A 16330-nucleotide genomic window follows, 5' to 3' on the forward strand; every position below is an offset into this window, starting at 1 on the left:
AAGCTGTCATGATTAGCCACATGGACAACACCCCCCCCCCCCCGGCCCCACATCTAATGCCCCTAACTGTTCTTTGGAAACATCTGCAAGACTTAGGGATGGAGTTACAGTTGGGCCACCAGATAAATCACTGGATGAGAGTGCATCTTTGGTAGCCTGCATAGACATCTTAAAATTATTTATGGGAGAGCTTGCATGACCTGAGAGGTAGTAGTAATCTCCCATGGTGTACTATAGAGAACTTCAATGCTCTATTGCATGACTTTAAGAGGACAAATGGTATTCCTAATTAGTTGGAGAAGCATGTTCTGAGTTTATTTCTTGTATTTCTGACTATGGACTCATCAATTTGGGGTATTTAGGTTTGCCTTTCACTTAAAAGAGAGGAAGCTTAATAGAGAGGCTTGATCAAAGGTTGGCAACGCTTGAGTGGCATATTGCTTTTCCTAGTGCGTCCGTTCACCATTTGCTCACGTTTAAATCTGATCATTTTCCGTTCTGTTTGCAATTACATGTTCCTCCCTCACCCAATCGGAGTAGACAATCGTTCAGGTTTCTATCAGCTTGGTTTAGTCATTCAGAGTTTGATAATATGGTTAAAAGTAACTAGAAATCTAAAATAATCATTTACCTTGAAATGCTTGCTTAGAAGAGTTTCATAATTCTTTAAAAGTTTGGAATTCTCATGTGTTTAGGCACATACATAAGAGAAATACATTATTCTCCGAAGACTACAAGGTAAAATTAGTGAGAATATATCGGATATCCGTGACATTAATGATACGCTGATCACATTAATTCCTAAAGGGGAGCTGGTGTCTCACCTCAAGCATATGTGGTAGTGGATCTTTTTCAGCAAAAAAAAAAAAATAAATGATGTTTAGTATTTAATTTAATCATTTATTGTCTCTCTTTTTTATTTATTTCTGGTCCTATTTATAAAATCAAAAATAAAAAAATCACACTGTATTCTATCAAGTGTTAAAAAAACTGGAGAAATTCTATTTCCAGCATATGTGTGTCCGATTAGCCTTTGTAACGTCTCATATAAGGTCATCACATCATTTTTTCTAATGCTATTTCATTTTCTTTTATCATTGTATTGTAATATCCATTCCTATGTCAAAAGGAATTCTTTATTCGTAATAATAGTATAATCATTCGGAATTCGAACGAGCTCATTAAAATTAAATTGATAATTAGGATACCACCTATTGTAGACATATTTCATATTTGTCCTTCCAAGGAAACTTAACGGAACAAAATCGATAAAGACAATTTAATGTGCCTATTTATTCTAGGTTTCAATATTTTGTTGGGTTTTATATTTTCATTAAATTTTTAATTAAATTTTTATATTTTTTAATTAGATTTTTGTATTATTTTTAATTTATTTTTTTATATAAAAATATTAAAATTAATCAAATATTTATTTCAAAATACATAGGATCAAAAATCTAGTTAGGTTTTTATTATAAATACCTTCAATTTATAAAAAAATATTTAGTTAATTTTATTATTTTTTATACTAAAAAATACCTAATTATAAAATTAAAAATACAGTATAAAAACCTAATTAAAAAAATATAAGAATTTAATTGAAAAGTTGATAAAAATATAAAAATTAACAAAATAATTAAATCTTTATTCTGTTACCGAATTAAATAGAGTTAGAACAAGTTTGAATAAATAATTGAATTAGTTATTTAAAAAAAATTAAAATATTTTGAATCATCTTTTAAAAGATCATAAATTAACAGGTAAAAAAAATCATTTATGAATCTAATCGGTTTGAGGTGCTACAACTTTCTACTTTAAAATATTGACTTGGTAATTTCTAACACATTTTTATTTTTACTTTAAGTTCTTTGTCTCTAAATGGTTTTGATTGCAATTCAATATCTGGTTAATAGTATTCTTTTGTCTAGTTAAATAATACTATAGTTAGGTTTTAATATGAGAAAATATCATTAATATCACTCTCTATTTTACCTTCATTCTTGACAGGCTTGCTTATTTAGTTACATGAAGCAATTGAATTGAAAGTTGTTCACCAGGATATCAAGTCTAGGATATCAAGTCTAGTAATATATATATTGATTGATGAAGAGTTCAATAAGATGTTTTATGTTGTGAAAATGAAAACTCAACATTATTGGGTATTCCTACTTTTTTTTAAGTACATTAAAATATTATTTTAAATAATGTCTTGAGACTTTTTTTTCATGAATTAAAAGACAACACAATCTTATTTGAATGTTTTTGCAGGTATTCCAATGAAGATGTTAGAGATCTAATAATGATACATTATGATACTTGATTTTGTAATAGTTTAAAATCATTTAGTTCAGAATATTTACTTTTTAACACTATTACTTAAATTTCATATTTTTATTACTAAAAATACTACTTATATGGATATGGCTAATCTTTTTAATTTTGTATGATATAATTTTATTCTAAGTAGCATTATTATTACTAGCGGCTCAACAGGCACTACCGTTTTTATGGGATTTAAAGTTAATTATTTCAATGAATTTTAAAATTTTAAATTCGAATAACATAAAAATAATAATATAGAATAATCTATAACAATATAAAAATGTTCAAATTAAAATAATCATATATTACCTATCTATAAACAATAACAATATGAAAATGATTTAATTATAATAAACACATACATCACCTATCTACAAATCTACAAATAACATAATTCATATAAAATAATTATTACAATATTATTTTATCTTCTTCTATCTAACTCAAAGTCATAAAAATAAATAGAAAAATACGATAGTTTACAAAAAATGAGCCATATTTAAAAGTCACTTTTTTTTCTTTGTTTAGGGACCTTTTTTTTTAAGTGGTAAACCAAAGTACGGATCTGTATTTGAAGAATCTTTCTTGTGCCTACAAAAAGTGTAAAGAAGAAAAATAATTATGCCTTTTTTTTGTGATTATATATCAAACTATAAGTAAAAACGTTAAGATAAATCTAAAGTAATTTCTGAATTTGTACCGAGAAAAAATCTTTAGCAATTCCTCATACATCTCCTTATCAATAGATTCTTGAGCCTCGAAAAACTACAAAATTTAGAAATCAATAAAATATACCATATGCCAATACAAATTTCATTATATTTGAACGAAAAGTTAATAATAAAAAATATAAAACCTGCAAAATTGAAATTTCTTGTTTGAGGTTGGATTTCCTACACATGCACAACAAAAGAAGCCATTAAACCCTCTGTAGAGCATTCAAATCTATAAGTATCCGATATTACCTCTATTTTGGGTGGTTTCTTAATCTAATGATAGGTACCTGCAATGTTGTTCTTTACTAACATCAGTTGATTCCGCTCCTATGAGTTTGTTGCTGGAAAAAGAAAAATGTTTAATTTATTATCCGTAGTTTAAAATTATTTTTTGTAACTTTATTCAACATGAGAAACATAATCTCCGTTACAATCTCAGAGTAACCTTTTAATATTTTAGGCATATACTTTTTTCCTTCATATTTTATTAGTAAAAGAAGAACATAGAAGGGGATAGATAATAGGCATATCAATAACATTCTGATTACGATGATTGTGTTACCTTGTATGTTGTTGGAGCAGTATTTCCTTTTTTATCATCTTCCAGAATTGGGTCTTGTCTGTTTTAACCGTTCCTCCCCAGCCAATAGAATAAATTTGAAGGGAATGAACCTATTAGATAACATATGATTATGATTACTAACATAGAAATAGAAGTATGTATATTGAATGCAATTTTGACAGTAATTAATTTAAAAAATTACTTTATTGTCTATTGGTTGGATTGATGTAATTGCTTGCTGATGAGCGGATAATTTGTACCCTTTTTGGCATTGTTTTTAGTATGTTTTTAGTAGTTTTAGTTGAGTTCTTAGTATATTTTTATTAGTTTTTAGTTAAAATTCACTTTTCTGGACTTTACTATGAGTTTGTGTGTTTTTCTGTGATTTCAGGTATTTTCTGGCTGAAATTGAGGGACCTGAGCAAAAATCTGATTCAGAGACTGAAAAGGACTGCAGATGCTGTTGGATTCTGACCTCCCTGCACTCGAAGTGGATTTTCTGGAGCTACAGAAGCCCAATTGGCTCGCTCTCAACGGCGTTGGAAAGTAGACATCCTGGGCTTTCCAGCAATATATGATAGTCCATACTTTGCCCAAGATTTGATGGCCCAAACTGGCGTTCAAAGTCACCCTCAGAAATCCAGCGTTAAACGCCGGAACTGGCACCTAAATGGGAGTTAAACGCCCAAACTGGCATAAAAGCTGGCGTTTAACTCCAAGAAGAGTCTCTACACGAAATTGCTTCATTGCTCAGCCCAAGCACACACCAAGTGGGCCCGGAAGTGGATTTTTATGTCATTTACTCATCTCTGTACACCCTAGGCTACTAGTTTTCTATAAGTAGGACCTTTTGCTATTGTATTAGAGAGCTTTTGATCATGTTTTTATGATTGAACTCACTTTGGGAGGCTGGCCATTCGGCCATGCCTAGACCTTGTTCTTATGTATTTTCAACGGTGGAGTTTCTACACACCATAGATTAAGGTGTGGAGCTCTGCTGTACCTCGAGTATTAATGCAATTACTATTGTTCTTCTATTCAATTCCGCTTGTTCTTTGTCCAAGATATCACTTGTTCTTCAACTTGATGAATGTGATGATCCGTGACACTCATTATCATTCTCACTTATGAACAAAGTGACTGACAACCACTCTGTTCTACAAGCAACCAAGGCTCTAGTGTTTATCTCTTGGATTCTTTAATCGGAATCTTCGTGGTATAGGCGAGAACTGATGGCGGCATTCAAGAGAATCCGGAAGGTCTAAACCTTGTCTGTGGTATTCTGAGTAGGATTCAATGATTGAATGACTGTGACGTGCTTCAAACTCCTAGCAGGCGGGACGTTAGTGACAGACGCAAAAGAATCACTGGATTCTATTCCGGCCTGACCGAGAACCGACAGCTGATTAGCCATATGCTGTGACAGAGCATAGGAACATTTTCACTGAGAGGATGGGAGGTAGCCACTGACAACGGTGAAACCCTACATAAGCTTGCCATGGAAAGGAGTAAGAAGGATTGGATGAAGACAGTAGGAAAGCAGAGAGACGGAAGGGAAGGCATCTTCATACGCTTATCTGAAGTTCCTACCAATGAATTACATAAGTACCTCTATCCTTATCTTTATGCTTTATTCGTATATCACTATACCCATTTGAGTCTGCCTGACTAAGATTTACAAGGTGACCATAGCTTGCTTCATACCAACAATCTCCGTGGGATCGACCCTTACTCACGTAAGGTATTACTTGGACGACCCAGTGCACTTGCTGGTTAGTTGTGCAAAGTTGTGTAGTGATCACAATTTCGCGCACCACTTGCTCATCTTTCCATGCACTCCAGAGATTTTGGAATCCTTCTTCCTGTAATTGATATTTGTTAATATATTTCTAGTATATATATAGTATGTCTTAGTTAATGATAATTAGGCTTAGTTTGGTAAAGCTTTTGCTTTTTAAAAGTAGCTTATGAAAGCTGTCTTTTAAAAGACAGCTTTTTAAAAGCTGCAGCACTTACGTTTGGTAAAATCAAATTAAAAATGGCTTTTAATAAGTACAAGCACCATAATTGTGTTTGGTAAAACAGCTTTTAAAAGTTAAAAAAATTATAATAAACATGTTTATAACAAAAAAATATTTTTTTTAAATTCTTTAAAATTTTATATAATATTTTAAAATAAAATAATGTTAAAATAAAAAATTCATAATAAACATAAATATAATAAATAAATTCTTCTATTTTTTAACTTAAAAATTTTATATAAGTATCATAAAAATTTATTTTATCCTAAACATCATTACTAAAAATATTAAATTACCTAAATTACTATAATCTAATTTTTTCCACCAATCAAACTTAATGCTATATTATTTCGAACCATCTCCATAGTTCCAAGAAACTCATCTCCAACTTTTTCAACTCCATTTTCAGCTTCACCTTCATCGCCATATCCATCTTCTTCTTCAAGCTCAACGTCCATCTGATCATATTTTTTAAACTTACGATCACTTGTAGAATAACGTCTAATGTAGTTATGCAGAGCCATTGTTGCAATAACAATTTGAATTTGTTTTTTTATAGCTAAAACTAGGCATATCTCGTAAAATTTTCCATCTCTTTTTCCAAACTCCAAATGTACGTTCTATCACGCTTCTAAGTGAAGAATGAGCATAGTTATATATTTCGTAGTATCCAGAAGGTCCATTAGCACGACGAAATTCTGGCAAATGATATGTTGCTCCTTTGTATGGTCCTAGATAACCTTTCTTTTCTAGATAGCCTGCATCTACTAAATAGTATTTACCTGTATATTATTAAATGAAAGAAAACATGATAAGAAATTAAATCTATATATGGAGTATATAATTTAATCTTAAAGATAATCAAGTATTACCTGGTGGAGGTTTTGGAAAGTTCAACTCAGATGTACCAATTGCATATAAAAATACTCTTGTATCATGAGCTGTCCCTTCCCAACCGGCCAAAGCAAAAGTAAATTCCATGTCAAAATTACATGCAGCCATAACATTTTGGGTTGGAATTCCTTTTCTACCAATAAATCGAATTTGGTCTTCAGTAGACACAATCACTGGCACATGAGTTCCATCTATAGCACCAATTGCATCCTATGATTAACATGATTAGAACATTAATTTTACAAATACTATAAAGCAAATTTAATACCAACACATGCAATGAAAGATAATAATTTTTTTGGTAATTATTTATAATATTTTTTAAAATAAATAATATATAAATTACCTTAAAGTGAGGCCAATATCTATCATCATTCTTTAATTTTGTAGGCACTTCTTTAAAATCACGATCCTTTGGTTGTATAATGTCTATGGCCATTTTGCACACAGCTTGTAGCACTTCTTCAAATTTTCGACTTATTGTTTCACCGAAATGTTGAAACCGCTCCTTAGTTGACTTATTTGAGTTTCTACCTCCTAGTACAAATAGGAACATTGCTAGCATTTCTGCAGCACTTATTCTCCTTGAGGCACATAAACATAGTTTGTTTCCAAATCATAGCATAGTCTTTTGAAAACATCTTTTTCCATCCTAAACATGCTGCAACAACGGCTATTATTCCCTTCTAATATCTCTTTAAGACATTTGTTTTCTGTTTGTGTAGAAGTCATGCATGGTCTTTTATAGATATACTTATTATAATATTGGAAGACCAAACATGCTGTAGAAGTTAAAACTCGATCAAATTCTTCCTCTTCCTCTTCATCATAATCAATTTCCATATTCCAATGCACTGTATAATAATTATATTAAAAGAAAGAATACAAAGATTAAAAAAAATAGAATAATATATCAAGAAAGGAAAGTATTGTAATTTTTATTTGCAATAAAGAAGATCAAATAAAATAAACAAATCCAAGCAAATGAATGTAAACAGCAGACACAACTCATGGTCTATAAAATGAATGTAAAAAAATCTTAAAAAAGCTTTGTAAATAAATTATTCTCCTTCTCCTCTTGGACATTCTTTTCGTTCATTAACCACGCAATTTTGACTTCTTTATGCTTTAAGGCAACGAACAGCTCTCTTTTATCTTTATCCAAGAAGATTCGAGTTGCAAACATATAAATTTGTCCAAGTGGATCTATATCCGGTATAGCATCCAATTCTTCTATTGCTTGAGTTATACTAGGTCCCAAAGTATCATTTTTATTGGAGCTCCTACGTTCCACAGCCTCACAAAGTCTATCAATTTGGTGTGACAATTTCTGAGCACCTCCAACTTTTTTTGCTTTCTTGTAAGTATTAGCATTAGTGAAATTTTCCCTTTTTCTTTTAATGTTTATAACACTAGACTCAGGCTCTATATCAGAATCTTCACTATCTTCAAGTTGTGTATTTTTCTCAATTGAAGAAGGAACTATTCCGGAAGATGGAGTCCAAGCATCTTCTCCTGTTGCAGCTGTTCTTTGAACTATCCTATCCAATGTTGCCTCAAAATCTGGATGAATCCCTTTTTTTCTAAATTTTTTAGCCTTTGGAATAACCTACATAAAATATTGATACTTAGTACTAATTATATATATCAATATGTATGCTACTATGCTTACTAAACTAAGCTTAAGAATACTAACCGCTAATTTTTTAGCCCACCACTCTTCACTTGCATCAATTGTCTTTTTAGCAGAATCCCATCCAAGTCCAGTCTCGTTCCCTTTCAATTGCTTCCAATTCTTCCAATCTACTTTCAACTGATCCCATTTGTTTCTCAATTGTTTTCTATTATATTCTTTTTCCGTAGCTTTTGTGAATTCAGCTATCAATTGTTTTCAACCTTTGGTATCAAAATGTGTGCCCGGTTTGCTACCAACTTCAATACTTTTCACACACAAAGCACAAAAGATGTCTACTAAATTTTTGTTCCATTGTGCAATTTCTTTTCCATCATTTTTCTCTTCAGATGTGATCAAATTCATTGTTGTATCCATCAAACTTATTATATGATAACAAAAATTATTCCATAAGTTCATACAAAAATTGAAAGATTGAAAACAAAGTAAATCATAAAATTTTAAGTCAGGTATACCTAAATACTTGTTATGTGGTACACAATAATAAATTTTATAAAGTATTATTATCAATTAATAAGACTAATAAACATACAATATTATTCTATTCTAGTAGGCTAATAATAACACAGGAACCGGATATATTATAAAAACAAAAGAATCATAGAATAATTAATTAACATTACTTGAAAAAAAAATCACAAGAAACAATAAACTGATAATATGATTCATGAATCAAATTTTGGAGTTCTAATTGAATCAATTAACACTTTATTTTGATACTAACTCAAATTTTAGAGACTAATAATTAACATATTTACTTGATTTATTCTCTGTACTAATATAAATAGATTTATCATTAGTCAATAATAAAATTTGTATGTAATCCAATGTTAGTACTGGGTACGTCTATTACCCACCTATGTATATTGGCTCACCTTTACAGATCATAAAAAATGGGACACATATCTCAAATAAACTACTCTTATGATTATATATCTATATTTACATATGTATATACATGTTGTTATTATAATTTGGACTAATGCTCATGCAAAAAAAATTTTATGATTGGTTTTCATCAACCTCTTCCCGTTTCAAAGAACAGAAAAAAACAAACAAACATAATAGATCTACTGAAAAAATATAAAATTAACGCAAAAAAAATAATATAAATAGATAGAAGTTCATACCTAATATGTGATAGAGATGTATTTGTGTTGAAATTTGTGAAGATTAGGTTGAAAAATAAAAATATATGAAGATTGTGTTAGATTTTATGAAGGTTATGAAGAGAAGTTAGAAATATATGAAGATTTTAATGGCAATATAATAGCGGGAAATATGTGCGGGAAAATAAAAAAAAATTGGTAAGCATAAGCCAGCTTTGAAAAGCTCCCTCCTAGGTACTTTCAAAAGCACCCTTAACTTTTAAAAGCCGCAAGCACAAGCACTTGAGCTTTTTAATTTACCAAACGCAAAATGACGTGCTTGTGCTTTTTAAAAGCACAAGCACCTCCTGAAAAAGCTTTACCAAACCCAGCCTTAGTACGTACCTGTTGCATAAAACAAATGTTCAAGGTGGTTGTCTTTATCTCCTGGCATATATTGATGAGCTCCTTTGAAATCAAATTGTCTATTAAAAAATTATTAGTCGTTAATCCTCAATAAATTAAAGTTTGTATACATAGATATATATATCAATGAAAAAGATTTAAAGATTAAAATTATATGTAGACTGAATTGTACCAAGAAGTAACTACACACACTTACTAAGAACATAAATTACCTGTGGGGAAGGTAACAATATTTCTTTGAAAACTACATTTCTGGTAAATTCTCCACTTGTTCCATCTATTTTTTCTTCTTTGACTAAAATTTTTGTAGTTGACTGAGAAATACTTCGAGACAGAGCAACATATAATTGGCCATGGCTAAATACATGTTTAGGGAGATAGATCCCTACTTTAGGAATTGTCTGTCCTTGTGATTTGTTTATTGTTATTGCAAAACTCAACCTTACAGGAAATTGCTTCCGGATAAGGATAAATGGCAGTCCTGTATTTTCTGTTGTTTTGTGTTTTATCCGAGGCAAGAAAGCTCTTCTTCCACAGTGATGACCGGTTAAAATTTCTACGTCCAACATGTTTTGAAAAGTTCCACGACATAGTAACCTTGTACCATTGCATAAGCCGGCCTTAGGGTCTATGTTTCTCAATAACATCAAAGGTGCACCTCTTTTTACCTTCAACACATGAGGTGGCAACCCGCCTGTAGAAACTGAGTTAAGATATTCTTGTTGATATAAATTATTAGCATCTCCTTCTACTTCATCAAATGAGACTAAATTTCGTTCTTCTCCTGGAAACTGGTTGATAATTATATCATTAACCTGTTGCACATCATGATTTTTTGGCGTCAATATTGCCCTTTCTACCATGTAAGAAGCGTCCCACCCATGAGATTGTAAGTTTGGAAATATTTTTTCTATTAACTTGTGTAACGATGTTTCACCCTCCCACGGAATTGCCATATTTGCTTGTATCCGTACAAAGTCTTCATGTATGGTGGGTTCAATTCCATCACCAATGCGCATAAGGTACTCAGCAAAAACATGATCATTAGAAGATCGCATATTTTGTCGCAAATGGAGAATTTTAGTGGAAGCCCATAATTGAGACTTAACTATAGAAGCTGAAATCATTTGTGACTTACTACCTTTCGGTACCACAGGCAGTACTTGGCGGAAATCTCCTCCCATCACCATCACTTTTCCTCCAAATGGCATATCGTTTGCTAATATATCTCTCAGAGTGCGGTCTAATGATTGCACCGATTCTTTATTTGCCATAGGTGCTTCATCCCAGATGATTGCCGTTGTTTGTCTAATCAGCTTTGCAAGATCTGATTGTTTGCTTATGTTGCAAATGGATGATGGTTCTGCATTAATTGGGATCTTAAACCTAGAATGAGCTGTTCGACCCCCAGGCAATAATGTTGCGGCTATTCCTGATGATGTAGTTACCAAGACAATATGACCCTTATTTCTCAATTCTACAATTATAGCTCTGTAAAGAAATGTTTTGCCTGATCCTCCTGGCCCATCAACAAAGAACACTCCACTTTCTCTTCGATCAATTGTATTCATAATGCACTTGAAAGCTTTAGACTGGTCATTGTTCAATCTTGTTACGGAACACAGGTCTTCCCGGGGTACTTCGACAGACAGTTCTTCTTGGATAACTCTGGGTATCGAGTTGTCATTGTCATTTTCATGAGTTAGAGCTGGCAAATCGTATTGTGTAATCTGTTTTCCGTGCTGAAGGAGTATATCATTTATATCCCTGAGTAGCCGATTTGTGAACACTAAGGCTGTTGTGGTGCTGGTTGACGGATAATCATCCACCATATATGAAAAAAATTCATCCCATAAGCTTCTTACATCTGTAGGCTCACAAAATATTAAGATGGTTGCAAACAACCTTCGTAAAGCACATGGCAATCGTAAAACAGATGCCTCAACCAAACATTCACGGATGCTACTGTCACTCTCTAACAATCCTCGATGTTGAGCAGATTGCTTGAAGGACGAATATTGGATCCCATTCACTGTTAGCAAGTCATCCCAACTGATTGGTCCTCTGACATTAGATAACAGAATACGCAAATAGAATTTTTCTCCTTCTGAAGGTGATACAGTATAAATTCTACCGATGGATCTCCTCTGTGTCTTGCGCCGACGCCATTCCTTTTCCTTGTTGTGCCAAGTGTAATACTCTAGAATTTTCCTGTACAAAAGATGCTTAGATTGTTGGTCCTCCTCACGATTTAGAGCAAAGAAGTCAGTGAGCATTGTTCTAGAGAAATAATCATCATTAAGTATTTCAGGAATGGTTTGGTGATCATAGAAGCTCACTTGATGTTGATTTGGCAAATGAATTTGTAACCTTTCCACTGATGGATACATTCGGTAAAGGTTAAATTTAAATATTCTCCAACATGCCTCTGGAGCAGCAATCCATCTTGCATCAACAAACTGTTGGACCTCGTCAACGTTAGAACTGTTGTGAACTTCCATTGCAACCCGGTCTGGACCCTTGTAGCAATATTTGTAGAGATACTTTATACTCTTGATGCTACTACATATCTCAACATTAATATGGCAATCATACTTTAGTAGTAGCCAAGGGTTGTACGGAACTACCCATCTATTGTCAACCGTGACATTTTGGTTAATTTGTACTGGAGTGTCGAATCGTCGCCTATATTGCGGATATGAGTCGTCACCTCTTCGTGTTTCTGCTGCGAACTCTTTTGGGTAGTTGCGTTTACATTTGCCATTTTTCATGCAGGGTGAAGATTGATCAAGTGTACCGCAAGGACCATGAATCATATGTTTTAGCACAGCATCATGTAGGTGTGGTTCTACTTCTTTAGATGGTATCTCTGCACGTACCAAACTATCATAATGCTCCGGGTCAATTAACTTGTCATTGTTTTCTAAGATTAGCAACATATGTACATGTGGCAACCCTCTTTTTTGAAACTCAGTGACATAAATATAGCTCTTCACCTTTCCCAAGACACCCTTAGTAATTACATCCTCTTTCAGCTGTTCAAATTTGGCTCGAAAAATTCTTGTTGTTAGATCTGGACGATCTTGTGGAGTTTGAACTGGGTTGAGTTCTGAAGTTATTTCAGTCCAAGATGGATTGCATGTCATTGTGAGAAAAATATCTGGCTTTCCCTCTTTAAGAACAATCGCCATTCCATCTTCATATCGTTGGGTCATGTCGCGACGGCTACCAATGAACGACGATGGTAATATTGTTCTTTTTCTTCCAACATTTTCTGAAGACAAATATATAGAGAAATATTATTAGTTTTAATAATTATTTTGGGTAATTCTTAATGATTTTCGAAGTAGCAATTAGATACAACAATATTTACCTGCATTAGTTTCTCCTGTGTGCAAAGCATCTTGTAAACCTTGGTATAATTCAGCCCATAATTTCTTCTGTCTATTTCGAACCCATCTTAACTTTCTGGTTTCAATTTTCACATAGTTATCAACAACATATTGTTGTAGTAGTCGTCCTGCTTGCAATACGGTGGAATGATCATCGGGGCGGATCTACAAATTTTTTAGAATTTGCAAAAAAGATTAGATATATTGATTAATTTTTTGGCATAATTTTATTGAAGTCTATACTGCGTAGGAAATGGAGATTTGTACCTGGAGCATATAACTATTATATGTTCGGCACGATACTTTGCCGCCACTTTGACTTCGGGTATTGATATCCCATCCATGAGTTCCAAATGGAAAAAGAAGAGGATATTGTAGTGGATCGTAATAGCCAACGAATTCCTGAATCCTTCGTAGGCTACCAGCATGAGTTTGCACCTTAATATCTCGCCCACGAATCATTGTTTCAATGTCATCACCAACAATTATGGCTGCTACCTGCGACGCAGTTGAAAGACTATATTGTGGCTGATTAGCAGGTCGCTCTCTAATGACCAAACTACACTCATGTACATCTGACCGTTGTGCAAGCTGGCGAAACACATGGAGAAAAGGATTATACCGGTGTAGCAATTGTTGTAACTTGAAAACTAATGTTTCATGTAGTTGTGTGTTCTCCAGCATCCTATTCTGCAACTCGTGATCAGTATCATATATGTACAGTTGCAAAAACCGTGGCCGCGTGCCCTGATCCGGATGAAATCCTCCTATACTGTGATATATTGAGCCTTGAGCACGAAATGTATATATACCACGACCTGTTATAGCCAGTTGTTCGTCTATGTGCACACCACACGAAGTGAAGGAAAATACATGATTGTATCCACGAATATCTTTTCTAAAATGGTTTCCTTCTGCAGAGGGGTCCAAGAAGATTTCAAGCAATTCCTGAGGAGCATTTACTCGGGGAAGAGAGACTTTTCCCCCATTACAGCACATCTCGAACGTCTCATGGTGAAATAGACGTGTGCTACAGTAATGACATGTCCTTGGGACTGGTAGTGGAGTTCGAATTATTGTTCCATCCTCTTGAAAATTTCGAGCACAATTATGGGATGCTCGAACAATTTGTCTAATTTCTGTACTCGTATTAAATTAACATATATTTGGTTACATTCATAATGAAAATCATAAAATGATGAATTTTGTAACAACTAAAAAAATAGTTCTTTGTTGATTATACATACAAAAAATTACTTCCATTATAGTAGTCATCATAAAAAAGAGATAAGTAGCTATCAAATATTTAAGTGATGTTTCAATCATTTTTCTTGACTTTGTTACATTGTATAATATTGTGATGTTGTTTGACTTTATTTTTTTTAAATTTTGTCATTCAGATGTATTTAACAACTTTAATTATAAAATATTTTATTTTATTCTTTCTAAAGATGTTTTTTATTCGTTAAATAAATGTTTTTATTCTTTTAATTATAAAGAAATATTATTTATTCTGTAGCAATATAGTTTTATTTTTTTTTTAATAAAATCATTTTGTTTAAAACCTTTTATTCGAAACTGTTATAACAAAGTTAAAATCACTTACGATCTATAACAACATTATATTATTCTAAATGTTTATTATTTTCTTGTTCCATTATATATTTTTGTTTATATGGTAACACTATGTTTATCATGGATTATTTTTTTTAGATTAAATAGTCAATACAATATAGATTGAGTCTGAAATAAATAATTTAAAAAAAAATACTTTCTTTATATATCATAATTTTTTTTGTATAAAGTTCTTTGTTCATCAATTGTCTTATAGCATTTTTTAGTTAATTATCTTATATAGGATATGACAATTTTTGCCTTTGGCCAAATTTTTTAGCTTGTATGTTTTGTTTCATGTTTTTTAAATGTTTAGATATTACTGGTCGAAATAATACAATACATGACGATAATATTGGTTCATATTTTATTTATTCTATTACTTCTAATAATTTTTATTTTGTATGCTTTCGCCTAGAGTTATCATTTTAATTTTTACTATTTATTTTATTTCTTAAAATATATTTTATTTAATCATTTTATGTTGTCATATTTGTGTGAATTATAATAATAAAATAATTCAACAAAATATAAAATTTTTTAAATTAATTTTTTTTCGTTTTCGCTTAAGTTTCCATATTTTTCATTTTGATTGGCAAATAAATATTTTAAGTATTATATTGGTTTTTATAGATTTTTTGTGTATAGATTTTAATTTTTTTTTTGTTAGGCACGGACACTCTTTTTTTATAATTAGTTCTTGTAATGATCTTAAATAAATAAATTTTTTTACATTTTATTTAATTATTGTATAAAGTCATGTTTGTGTGAATTATAACAGAATGATTCAACAAAATATAAATTTTTTTAAATTACCTATTTTATTATTTTTGCTAAAGTTTACATATTTTTTTATTTTAATTGGCAAATAAATATTTTAAGTATTTTATTGGTTTTTATAAAAAAATTTTGTGTATAGATTTTAAATTTTTTTTTGTTAGGCACTGGCACTCTTTTTTTATAATTGGTTCTTGTAATGATCTTAAATAAATAATTTTTTTAACACTAATTATGCTCACACTTAATGTTTACTATGAATACATTAATATGCTAACAGATAAGGATAAAATAATTTTTTTTTATAAATTTATTTACCTATTAAAATTATGTCACAATAGTAAATATATAAAGAAAAAAAAAGTACAATACTAACCAGTTACATTTTCTTCACGTCTACTGTTTTGATCAGATCTATTTCCATGAATTTCTGATAGTATGCAAAAAGAACACATCAACAAAGTTATAAAATTTTTCATTAAATTAAGTCTGTACACTATCAGTGGTAATTGAGAGGTTACTTTTAAAAAAACAAATCATACCAAATTAAATTGATTGGAAGTAATAGAAAACGTAGAATACCCATTAATATCATAATTATTCAAACGCTGAATAACTAAAAAAATAGATAATGACCGTAAAATACAAATACATGATAGGTAGTTAGAGTTCCTGTAAAAAGTCACCATTTGAAAAAAAATTCAAGTGTAACCGTATAATAGATTTATTAAGTGAAGAAATTATCATTTATTTTTTTCAATGTTATATATATTTATTAAAAATATTTTAACCTTTTTTGTGTATTAAATAAAACGTTTAAAAGAA

At 31.2% G+C, this 16330-nt stretch overlaps 1 protein-coding gene across 1 annotated transcript; it reads right to left on the bottom strand.

The window, feature by feature from the left end:
* Nucleotides 1-12128: 12128 nt before the first annotated feature.
* LOC130950292 (uncharacterized) lies at nt 12129-14113 on the bottom strand. Its single transcript, XM_057878804.1, has 4 exons — nt 13382-14113; nt 13096-13279; nt 12267-12996; nt 12129-12150 (listed from the first exon to the last, which is right to left on the bottom strand). Exons 1-4 carry the CDS (start codon nt 14111-14113, stop codon nt 12129-12131), a joined length of 1668 nt encoding a protein of 555 aa, XP_057734787.1.
* Between the last annotated feature and the right edge of the window lie 2217 nt (nt 14114-16330).

Source organism: Arachis stenosperma, chromosome 9, assembly GCF_014773155.1.
Source record: "Arachis stenosperma cultivar V10309 chromosome 9, arast.V10309.gnm1.PFL2, whole genome shotgun sequence".
In the NCBI taxonomy this organism is placed as follows: Eukaryota; Viridiplantae; Streptophyta; class Magnoliopsida; order Fabales; family Fabaceae; genus Arachis; species Arachis stenosperma.

Bases quoted from the DNA above. Each gene is read 5' to 3' on its own strand.
- LOC130950292 (XM_057878804.1), bottom strand. From the start codon at position 14,113: ATGTGCTGTAATGGGGGAAAAGTCTCTCTTCCCCGAGTAAATGCTCCT. The intron at 13,280-13,381 runs GTACAAATCTCC...AAAAATTTGTAG, and splicing joins ATAATAGTTATATGCTCCAG to ATCCGCCCCGATGATCATTC. The intron at 12,151-12,266 runs GTATCTCTACAA...TTGCTGCTCCAG, and splicing joins AGTAGCATCAAGAGTATAAA to AGGCATGTTGGAGAATATTT.